The sequence below is a fragment of the Salvia hispanica genome, chromosome 3, assembly GCF_023119035.1.
Source record: "Salvia hispanica cultivar TCC Black 2014 chromosome 3, UniMelb_Shisp_WGS_1.0, whole genome shotgun sequence".
NCBI classification, from domain to species: domain Eukaryota; kingdom Viridiplantae; phylum Streptophyta; class Magnoliopsida; order Lamiales; family Lamiaceae; genus Salvia; species Salvia hispanica.
In genome coordinates, this window is record NC_062967.1 from 6,998,758 (window position 1) to 7,010,809 (window position 12,052).

General features: G+C 35.0%; 3 protein-coding genes across 11 annotated transcripts; 2 read left to right on the plus strand and 1 right to left on the minus strand.

Moving 5' to 3' along the window:
* Positions 1-327: 327 nt before the first annotated feature.
* Positions 328-5,548, minus strand: LOC125210966 (DNA (cytosine-5)-methyltransferase DRM2-like). Of its 9 annotated transcripts, XM_048110622.1 has the most exons (12): positions 5,313-5,548; positions 5,143-5,178; positions 4,982-5,061; positions 4,547-4,581; positions 4,254-4,385; positions 4,009-4,105; positions 3,881-3,927; positions 3,649-3,783; positions 2,767-2,926; positions 1,898-1,992; positions 1,062-1,769; positions 328-925 (listed from the first exon to the last, which is right to left on the minus strand). In XM_048110622.1, exons 4-12 carry the CDS (start codon positions 4,547-4,549, stop codon positions 485-487), a joined length of 1,818 nt encoding a protein of 605 aa, XP_047966579.1. In that variant the 5' UTR covers positions 4,550-4,581; positions 4,982-5,061; positions 5,143-5,178; positions 5,313-5,548; the 3' UTR covers positions 328-484. The 9 variants fall into 9 exon arrangements, with proteins under 9 accessions (XP_047966579.1, XP_047966584.1, XP_047966581.1 ...); XM_048110627.1 differs by lacking the exons at positions 4,547-4,581; positions 5,143-5,178 and adding an exon at positions 5,179-5,192 and having other exon boundaries at positions 4,304-4,385; XM_048110624.1 differs by lacking the exon at positions 5,143-5,178 and having other exon boundaries at positions 4,304-4,385; positions 5,179-5,548.
* A 1,377-nt stretch (positions 5,549-6,925) lies between these two features.
* On the plus strand, positions 6,926-7,707 carry LOC125216026 (probable acetyltransferase NATA1-like). Its single transcript, XM_048117628.1, has one exon. The coding sequence runs from the start codon at positions 6,999-7,001 to the stop codon at positions 7,605-7,607; it is 609 nt and encodes a 202-aa protein (XP_047973585.1). The 5' UTR covers positions 6,926-6,998; the 3' UTR covers positions 7,608-7,707.
* A 2,525-nt stretch (positions 7,708-10,232) lies between these two features.
* Positions 10,233-11,204, plus strand: LOC125216344 (MYB-like transcription factor EOBI). Its single transcript, XM_048118035.1, has 3 exons — positions 10,233-10,407; positions 10,559-10,688; positions 10,790-11,204. Exons 1-3 carry the CDS (start codon positions 10,272-10,274, stop codon positions 11,076-11,078), a joined length of 555 nt encoding a protein of 184 aa, XP_047973992.1. The 5' UTR covers positions 10,233-10,271; the 3' UTR covers positions 11,079-11,204.
* The last annotated feature ends 848 nt before the right edge of the window (positions 11,205-12,052 follow it).

The window sequence follows — 12,052 nt, forward strand, 5'->3', positions numbered from 1 at the left end:
ATTTAGGTTAAATCACATGAATAAAAACTGTGAAGGATAGCTATTAAATTACTCATATGAAGTTCCATATACCCAAGAGAAGAAAGAAGGTTATGTAAATTGGATAAGAGAACTTTGTGTATATGAGTCAATTTATCAGAGAAAAACTTGAAGCATCCCAGCATTGCTATATTAATAAAATGATGTTGGGAAATTAATAACCACATTTCAATTGCATTTGTATTTGCACCTAAAATAAGCGTGGAGAGCCTATTTCAACTATGGTCTAAGGATATTTACATCTAAATTATGCAGCTTCTGTAATCAGAGAAAAAGGGCGAATATACATTAAACTCAAAATAACTCCTTGTTCCAATGTGATTAATATTGATTGGCTCATGTTCATTTGCTCGCTGCATTCACTACAAGGGGAAAACAAATTGTAGCATCTCCCAAAATAATGCATAAAGTGTAGAACCATCTAATTGCTGCCCTATTTTTACATCTAGACTGCCCTATTGCTGCCCATAATACACTTGATTAAATCTAATATACGAAAATAATCATAAAACAGAGACGACTCTTTACCCTCCAGACCATCTCGGCTGACTCTGTTGCTTCCTGCCAGATTGTTGCAGGGGCTTCCACCGACCACCAGATCGAAACCGCCGATGCTACTAATGATCTGTTCAGCTCTGGGGGCGTCAAACAATTGCACGTCGTCAAAATCAATCAGGCTACCTGTCTGATTGGTCTGCTCCCACCAGCTTCTTACTATGTCTCTATTCGCTTTTGATTTCTCGATGGAGACAACATTGTTCAGTTTGATGCCAAGTCGGTGCAATGCCACTTCCGCTCCACCGATGCCAGAGAAGAGGGATAGCATGTTGATGCCCTGAGGATACATATCCTTGAGCACAGACAGATGATAAGCCACAGTATCGACCTATGTTGGAAACACAGATCAATGCATCCAAAAATCAAGGATCAACAATCAAGAATCAAATATCAACAATTGACAATCAAGGATAATATCGATTATAAAAATTGAACTAAAATACAAAGAGTTAAACACTATTTACCTGAAAGGAATTTCCAAGAGACTTATATCTGTCTGTTCTACTAATCCCACCACCCCTCGTGTGGTTCTTTGGGAAGCCCAAGAGCATTTCTACTTCATCAGGCTCTAGAGGGGCAGCTTTGTTCCTTCCCACCCAAACCAAGTTCCACTTTCTGCACTGCTCCATAACATAGCGTTGGACAGCCTCTGGTGGGTCATCATCACCTTCATGCCTCTCCAGCACAGTGCGGATCCTCTCAGTCAGTTTAGCACTCGCTATAGCAGTCTGGATGCAGTTCAGCTTGTCTCTTGGGTCCCAAGTGGGCCACCACCTTTTTGATAAGGGAAAAGCCTGCTGGATGGTAAGGGGTGGGAGAGGTATGAGGGGAAACCTATTCTCAATCGGCAGATTATGAATATAGCCTCTCTTTCTTGCACAAGCCGAGAAGAACTTTGAGTCGACAAACTCTGGCTCAATGTCATAGAGGAACCTTGAGATGGTTTGCCAGACCCCCTTTGGTGTAAGGGCAACATTCTCATAGTAGAAGTATGGGGGGCCTCTTGATTCTTCTGGCAAGGAACGATGCACCCGCTCTGGTGGCTGCATGGAAGGAACACCATATCCTATCATTGGATTAGGCAGCTGTATCGACTCCTCCATGACCTTCTTCTTCATCTCAGAGAGTTTCCTTTTCTTGCTCTTGCTACTCCCATTAAGAATATGCCTTGCCTGTTAGAAGTGTTAGACAGTGGTCAATAACAGGTTGCTAAAGTCTAATGGATAATGAGGACAAGGAGCAAAAATAAAGACAGCTCAATCAAGATGGGTTTAAACAGTAAACATATGAGAAAGTTGACCTTGAGACCGTCTTCAGGCAAGTAGCAGTCTTGTTCTCTAGCCATTTGAGCAACACATATAAACTCGATCAAACCATCAACTGAGGTTTCTGGCCCTGAACAGTGGCAGCAAGTAAGTACTAGTCTAAGATCAAGCATGTCTTTGAGAATTTAAGAACAACTAAGGATTACCATGGTCCATGGATATTTTTCCTGTAACATAGGGACAGTGATGCAATAATGAGGCTAAAAAAACATTCATGAATTAAAAAGGAAAATATCACTTATTGTCCCTATGTTGGCCCCAGATATGCCCCAACGTAAGCATAACTTTAAAAGAGTACGCAACATTTCTAAATTAGCATTTGTATCGCGAAAAAAAATATTTCGCTGGAATTCATGTGTCATTTTGAGGTGTCCATGTTATGGACGTGGAGTTGTTTTAACAAAAAATAATGTGTTATTTGAAATAAAATCAAGATTGAGGAAAAGGGCTGTGGCCGGATACAAGCACAGTATCTAACAAACACTATTAATCACATAATCCATAAAGTTCAAGCAATGGTGAGAATATCAGAATGAAACACACATTTTCTCACTTATAATTCATGGGAACATGTAACAATTACCATCCCACATTAAACCACGCAAGCAATTTCGACTTCATAAGAAAATGACCCCAGTGGTGGTGATACTATCGTGAGACAAGGTAAAAGTTACATGTTCAAATTTGTATACCACCAGTCCACCACAATCAAAGGAAAAATATTCAGAAAATTTTAAGTAAGTTCCAAAAAGGTTGTTCAGAAAAAAATGAAATGGAAATGAATTTACATCACAGATCGTGCCCCAAAATAGAGAAACAATAGTTAGCACATTTGTGTACGCACCAGATCTTTCCAGAGCAATTTCCGCATCTTCCAGAGCGTATCCCATGTTTGCTAAGGCAAGCAATTTTGTCTCTTTCTCTGACAACGATCCAGATTCTGCCAAAGACAACAACATCTTGTGCTTCTCTGATTTATAATCACCATTATCCTTCAAGCAGTCCTACATGCCATGGCAAGAGTAAAAAACACACTAAAATCATCTCAAATGCTAATTACTAAATGTCAATGATTGTAACTGCATGCAGAGTATATACATGCCTTTGCATGGAGACCTTAATGATGAAGTAACTGTCAAAACAATACCCTAGAAATTATATAACATGAGTAAAATCATGAATAACTGAAGACCATGTGTATTTTCAAGATTTTAGTAAATAGAACACATATCATCTCCAGTCTCACTGGTTCATGTTCTGTCAGATCACCTGAACTTTCCTTAAATGACTTCTGTCCTTTTGACTAGTATATTTATTATTTAACATGATACCTTTCTTCTTAGAGAATGGTATTCCCAAAATTCTACCATTTTCTCTAAGAAGAAAGATATCCAGTTAAATAATAGGATTAAATAAACTAACCAAAAAGACAGGAAATCGTTTAAGGAAATTTCAGATGCTATAAAGTGAGGTCCATATGTAAAATAAGTCTTCCAAACAAAACCGGCTAAACAATATAGACCAATGCCAGCATAAGGTCTTTGATTTTGCACGTGAATTTACGATATTCCAGGAGAAACTAACTTAAGAATGCATTCTGGCCAAAGGTAGCCATGCAATGCAACAGACCTAAATAACAAATGCACTTAAGAGTTGCTCGAAAAGTTTATTCATGCATACACCTGAAAGCATAAGGACAGAAAGTGAGGTATAAAAGGACTAGTACAGCTTCACATACTTCTGCTTCATCTTCGGACCAGCTGTCCATATCTGAAAGATCATATGGAAAGATCTCATTGTAATCAGAAGAACATGGATCAGAATTTGTGCTCAGCTGTTGTGGTGGAGACTCTTCAAGTGTCTGAAAAAAACCAATTATACATAACCAAGGAATTACAGAGGATTAAAAATTCATGCAACATGTTAGTAGTATATAACTATATATACACATCACTCACCGAGAATGTTAAGATCCAATTGAGTATAGAATCTGGATCTTCTTCTCCTGCACAACAGGCAATTAAAAGAATTAAACAGCGACAGTTACTTCAAACAAATTTTAGTCATTTTATAAAATAGTCTGTACCATTTTCATCAATGGCTTTTAAGACCAATTTCTCTGAAAACCCCATTCCTACAAATTGACCGATCAACTTGGAACGGGTGGCATTTGATGAGCTTGCCTTCAAAAACAAGAAGTTAAATCATCAATCATAGTATATGAGAAGGCATTCATGCAGCTAAGGTAAGACTCTTTATTCTTGCACATTTAATACAATGCAGACTATAAATAATAGTGAGTCGGCGTTTAATACGGGAATGCAGCTTTACCTCCTCATTGCCAACAATAGTTTCAGTACGAGTTGGCTGTGGTGATGTACCTGCTTCCAAGTGAGTTTCTGACTCCTCATCAGAAGAAGTCCAATCAACATCAGAACTATCTCCTCCAGATACATTTGCATCCTGAACATAAACATCAGGGACATAGAATGCAATGTAGTAAACTAAGTCAAACAGCTCATAAAAGCGATTAGTATCTCATGCAGTCATGCTAATGACATAATGAAAATTATGAAATCTCCAAGTTATCCATAGAATATAAAAGAAAATGGAGAAAAAGGTACCATGATCCCCAAATTTTGTGAACAAAGCTCTCAACCTGTTCAATATAGTACTATCATTTAATTGAAGTAAGCACATCAATTTTAACAAAGTATTGAATCTTATACTATATTCAAATAGGCACCTACAAGACAAAATCAGCCCACAATGTCAACTATAAACAGCTAATTGGAAATCCCTAAGAGAACCTATTTGATTATATACAAAAAATTACTACTACACAATAAAAAAAATGAACAAAAGCAAAACTAGCACATTGCACCAAAGTTCAATTGAACACCTTCCAGTGACACCACTGATTAGAAATTAACCCAATTCAACAACCTCACCCTTTGCATGGTCGTAATTCCGCTACATACTCATTCATAATGCGCCTAAAACAAATTGGAAAAAAGAAAAACGAGTGAAACTTGAATGTAATTGAGACGGGAGCTCACCGAACCACTTCACTCCCAAACGCCCAACACTAACTCTTCACTCCTTTTCTTGAAACAAAATCCGAATGACATAAATTCTTCTGTACAGTAAATTCAAAACGCAATCAGATCAACTCAAAACGAATGTAACGAATGAAACAATTAGTAAAAGAGAACAAGACCCGAAATGATTCGCCTAATTGAACAGAAGCACGAACCTGTAAAATCGAAACTGAGAGAATACAATGAGAGAATTTGGGGGAGGAGTAAAATCAAAATCAGAAGATGAAAAATAAAAAGAGAGATTCCTCCCACCACACTACTTCATGAAATTAGGAGTAATTTTACGTACATATAATTTTGAACCCACGCGCCAAGTGCAAGGCAAAAAACATGTAAATTGAAGTTAATTATGAAAAGATTTCATATATTATGATCATTGTTTTGATTATTTAGTTGGACGAGTGATCAACTTTATTTCGTTTTTGGAAAAAAGACAACGAAATACATTAGTTGACCACTTCAAAAATGTAGGTGTGGCAGTGGGAAGGGAGAGAATAAGATGAATTCTATACACTCAGGTGTGGGCAAATGTTTTTCTTGAAACTGATGATGCTTAATAAAAGTGATTGATATTTTATTTATTTTTTAAAGTATTTATTAACTTTGACAATATATCACTGTCAAAGTTACACCTATGCATATCATATCTGTACAGCATAATATAGCCTTATGTTATATTAGCTGTAAAGCTCCACGTTCACTTTTATGAATAGCGTGAACTTCAAATTTAGTCCTTAAGAAAAATATTTTATACATTTTAGATTTTTTATTTTAGTCTACATGCAAATTAAAATGTGACATCTTCTATTTAATAAAAATTATTTACACATAATTTTATATTCATAATAAAAAACCAATTATAAAATGAACTACGATAAAAATAAATTGTATGCACTACAGAAATACATAATGAACTACGACAATTAACGTTGCATTACATATAATTAACATTGTGCAACAAAAACCGCGACATATTAACATCGGGTAAAAGTAAAAGATCAATATTGGCACAACAAAAAACTCACTAAATATGCTTACTAATTTTGAATCCCACCTGTTCAATTCATCATTTTTTTAATCTACAATTTCTATATTTATTCAATTACAAATTAAAATAAATGATTATATTTAAAAATTTAATCAGTTTAAAAATTACATAATTTAATCACGGTAAATAACGTAATTTTAATTCGTAAATCTTCACAATTAGAAATAAAATAAACTTCATAATCGAAATCATTTAACAGAAGTTGGTCTTTTTTTCTTGCTTTTCGGCGTTTACTTTCGAAATTAAATTTTACTGTTACTTTAATTTATTATATAAAAAAAAAAAACTGTTTTCTATCACAAAAACATGAGAATCATTTTCAACATGTATAGTGCGAAGATGATTGATGGACACATGCATCTCCTTGAAAAATGAATGCAGTTAATTAATTCAAATATTATTTTTAAGTGCAATTAAAGTAGTAACACATTTTAGTATGTTTGATACGATGTCCTCACATTCCCACATTAATTATTAGTAATTGTTTAAATTTTATCCAATCTTGTAAAGAAGAAAGAACTATTGGTCATGTATAAATATTGAGAAATGAATTGTAACTAATCTATATGTATCCTCTGTTTTTCATCCATTTGGCTCAGTGATGTAGGTATGGTTTTAGTGTAATTATGCCCTATATATATTACAAGTGGTGGGGATGAACCGTTGTATCTGGAAGTTTATTCCAGGCCAAGTGGAAAACACTCTGAATTATTATTTTGGAGTTTGTAACACACATGCACCGAACCTTATAAAGAATTCAAATACAATTTGAAAGCCACATCTGTGAGGTAATCAATAATCAATAATGCAGATATGAATCAAACAAAACATGATTTAAATTACAATGTTGGATTTATGAATTACTAAAATGTAGTATAAAATTTATGATTTGAGAGAAACAAGCATACTAAAACAAGTGAAGCAATCATGGGCGCACCACCGCCTCTCTTCACCCGCGTCCGCCTCGCCACCGCCGCCGACATCCCCCACATACACAGCCTCATCCACCAGCTGGCCGTCTACGAGAACCTCACCCACGAGCTCCAGGCCACCCCAGCGGCCCTCTCCGCCACGCTCTTCCCCGCCGCCGCGCCGCCGCCGTTCGCCTCCTTCACAACGCTCCTCCTCGAGATCTCCACGTCGCCGTTCTCTCCATCCCATGACCCGCACTTCGCGCCCCTCCTCAAGTCCTTCCACCTCCAGCTCCCCGTGGACGACGGAGAGGAGGAGATGTCCACCGTGGCCGGATTCGTGCTGTTTTTTCCAAAGTACTCGACGATTTTGGCGAAGCCAGGATTTTATATTCAGAATATATTTGTGAGGGAATGCTATAGGAGGATGGGGATGGGGACTCTGCTTCTTTCGGCTGTGGCGGCGCGGGCGGCGGAGATGGGCGGGGGGAGGGTGGAGTGGGTGGTGGCGGACTGGAATGTGGACGCCATCGCATTTTATGAGCGGCTTGGGGCGGAGATATTGACCGGGAGGAGTCTATGCAGGCTCACCGGCGAAGCTCTTCATGCTTATGCTTTTTTGTAATTTTGATCATTTTGTAATTTTGGGTAATTCACTCTACAACTTTATTGTTGGAATTTGATGTTACTCAAATCAAGATATAATCTACTTGATTTTTGTTTAATACTACTACATTGCCTATGACATATTTTCTTGATTTCATTTCAAGGAAATATATTGATTGCCCCGTACAAAATTTGGTCAAATTTGTGGCTTAGGTGAAAGCATAATGGCGCAAGCCCACTTAATTCATTTTTTGTCCACAAATTGGACTTGTAATCAACAAATAATCGAAATGAAAAACTGCATAAATATTCATAATCTCAAGTCTAACTTTTGTCGAGAGACCACATGAGGAAAATTGAGTAAGCCCATTTATTCAGCAATAAAAGTGGTCACAAATCTGAAATTCTTCTTAAAATGGAAAACACTTTATTCCCACTTGATTACATTCCATGTGACAAAACTCAACATTAGGTAGGTGCTCGATTTCTTAAATTCCGATACTGTATCGTACAATATGGATAAAGTGTGATTAAATCATAACGATATATATTCCCTCCGTCCCATTAAATATGCAACATTTGGAAATTGGCACAATTTTTATATAATGTTGTTTTATGAGTTAACGAAGAGATAGAGAGATGAAAAATTAGAGATAGAGATGTTCCATTTTAGGAAACGTTTCATTTTTAATGGGACAAACTAAAAAAAAATGTTTCATTTCTAATGGGACAGAGTGAATATTATTATAAATATATTTAGTTCATTTAAATTAAAATAATGTAAATTACAGTTATAATTAGTTAATTAATTGATTGATTTATAAAAAGTTAATAATTCAAACCATTCAAACCACACAGCACACATCCAGCTACAAGTCTACAACTACCACACATCGAACACAAGTAGAAACTGCACCTAATGATTACTATCGAATGCATCTACGAAAAATAGAATATGCGCGTAAAAAAAAAAAACTTGGATGCCAACGTTTCATACTAAAATGGTTGGCCCAACTCAGGATCTATATAATTGTATTAAATACTCCATAATTTATGGGGGTGAAAAGTTTAAACTATAACCTTTGCTATATAGTAGTAGTACTATCAGATTAAGATGAAATTTGATGTTTCTGATGTATTAAAATATTCGGAATCAGTCTACAAGTTGATTTAATTTCTTAACCCCAAAAGCTGAAAGCATGAGCCACGAATCCCTTTCAGTGATCAAATATGCAATCGATTTTGTCCCTTATCTATAAGTCTATAACAATGTCTTGTACCATACGTATGATTTATCAATATTGTTTTGGGTCCAAATAATCCACAAATGGAAATTCATTTATGGAATGAATGTGTATAAATAAAGTTTATGTCCCAAACAATGCGTTCAAATTTATAAATGTTCCAAATTTACTTTTTTTTTTTTTTTTTTTTCTCTATAAAAACTCAAGTCTTTATAAGAAGTTTGATTTATGTCCTAATTCATAGTACTAGGAGTATATTACAACAACAATATAATGAGTCAACTAGCTGGCCGCATTAAGTGACGATCTAAACAATGTTATTTTGTACGGTTTAGCACAAGATACCAGTCAACTTAAAACTAACATACATATGATATGACTATTAGGCCATATGTAAAAAAAATACTCCACTTGCCAGAATTGATGGTAAATTAAGGTTTACATTTATTCCCATGTGGCTTTTAGTTAAACGAGTGAATTATATATGAAAAAATGAGTGTGTATTGGAATTTTCAAATAAAATTCACTAAATTTATTATATCTAATTTATAATAATTGAATCAAGATGGATACATTGTGAATCTGGATAATTTCGATTATTGGAGAGCCAAGCATTGATATCATTGAGAAATGCACCTCGTCTCCTGAAAAAGGGGGCTCATTACTGGAAAAATAAATGGCAATGCCACATGAAAACTACTCCTAAATAAATAATGAAATAATATTTGATGGTATACTTATATAGAGTTGCATTTCTTCTTCTTGAGATCATATGCGTAGGCCGTAGCCATGAATTTGTAAAATTTAATTATTTCACATCTTAATCGTAATCATACTATACGGAAGGTTTGATCACAAGTGTATCCGTATCTATATAGTTGAAAACCATTTTGTGTAGTTATATATACCTACTATTTTTGCATTGTGTTGTACGGTTCAATGATTCCAGGCAGTCTAATTATATGCGACATAAATATGTAAATGTATTATTTAGATACTCCTATATGAAATCTTAATTCCTAATCGGTCAAAGTTCACCGAGTTTTGGGTCAATAGTAGTACTTGGATTGTGGGTAAATCAAACTGGAATTTATCGGGTTATAAATGTTCAACTCTAACCTTAAATGTTGTTCATATTTCGGGCAAGTCCATTTGAACTAATTCGGTTGCTAATTAACAATAATATTAATATTGATCTATTTAATGAATTTCGGGATGTGGTTATTTAACTTGGTTGCTTAATGCACAATGTCGAGAGTATATCAATAATTTAATAAATGAAAGTTAGGTTGAAAGCTAATCATTCATACGTCTTCTAGTAGCTATTTAACTGGCCTTATAAACCGATCTCTATAAATTGAGCTCCAACTTTTTAATTTCCCACAAATTAATACTCCACCACTATCTCACACACATATACACACTAACGACTAATTAAGATGGAGAAAGAAGCATGCATCTCAGTTGAGCCTGAAGTGAGGAAAGGACCATGGACTATGGAAGAGGATCTCATTCTCATCAACTACATTGCTAATCATGGTGAAGGTGTTTGGAATTCACTTGCTCGATCTGCCGGTTCGTCTATCACTTTGTTTTTTTTTCTTTTACCAAATGTATTAGGTGATCCTTTCCGCTAGCTAGCTATTTTTAATAAAATAGCTTAATATTCCACTTTCTAACATTCCATAGTGGGACAAAAATGAATCAAATTGATATGTGATTTTAGGGTTAAAGCGCACCGGAAAAAGCTGCCGTCTACGGTGGCTGAATTACCTCCGGCCGGATGTGAGGAGGGGCAATATCACGGCGGAGGAACAGCTTTTGATTTTAGAGCTACATGCTAAATGGGGCAACCGGTATAAGCATAAATTAATATGGAAGTGATGAATAAAAAATAAAATAAAGATTACTATATTTTTATTATGCTAAATATTACTTATTTTGTTTAATATGGCAGATGGTCAAAAATTGCAAAGCATTTGCCCGGTAGAACTGATAATGAGATTAAAAATTTCTGGAGAACTAGGATACAAAAGCATGTAAAACAATCTGAGAAATTGACTACTCTACCTCGAAACAATGTCGATCAACTCACCTTCATGGACCAAGTTCTCCCCAGTGCAGTTAGCCAATCATATGAACCCAATGTTGCTACTTCTTCCGGTCAGGGAAGCATACATAATTTTCCTACTCAATCAAATGATCAAAATCTTTGGAGCATGGAGGATTTTTGGTCGATGCAGTAGCTTCATGGAAACTAATTCATTGATATTTATATTTATTTCATTATGGACAAATGTACGTTGTTGAGCCATTTCGATTATTTTCTTCTATTTAATAATTACTATATTTTTAGCATATTCGCTTTCGTTTAATACATTGCCTCGACTAGGTGGAGACAGAGTTAATCATGTATATATTGACTTACGTTTTAAATTAAACCGATTGTTTTTGCGAAGCCATAAAGGTATATATGCACATGATTGGGAAATCTAATATCGTTAATACGGAGTATTATAAGTATCAAATGTATTTGGATGTATTGCAATCACTTTGCATCTTCTTGCATTGCTAATCACACTATTTATCTTGATCGATTTGTTGCACATTACTACTCCATATAATAACACCTATCTCGCATCTAGTTTGTATGAAATTGAGATAAAATTTAAGATAGTCAAAATATATAGATAGTTAAATATAGTAGTTAGCCACAAACTTAATTTCAAACAAAACTACTCCACATAAATTACTTGCCTAAAAATTCCTACGACATGGGTTTGGTGATACAATGATGATAGTCAAAATTTGTGAGACATAATAACAAAAAGTTAAATTGAAAGTGAATTTTTTCTGCAATGTACTCACAAATCATGTTACTATAGATTGATTTAGATATACATGTACATTAACTAATAACAATTCACATCATTTGAAAAATTATACTCCTCCAAATAGTAGGGTACGATTTCAATGCAAATTTAATATTCAATCTAGCAAAACTCATATTTTCATTTCCAACCATGCAATTAAGTTTTCCCAGTGTAAAAAATTTGTCACGAGAGATGTTAGTTAACATACAACAATTAACTCTAGTGAATTCGAAATGCTCACATAACATTTCATTGGTTTGGGCAGGTCCACGTTTCACAACGAATTATGCTAATATTTTCTTCATTTTCCATGATCATGTCGGAAGCAAATACCGAACTAAATTTGG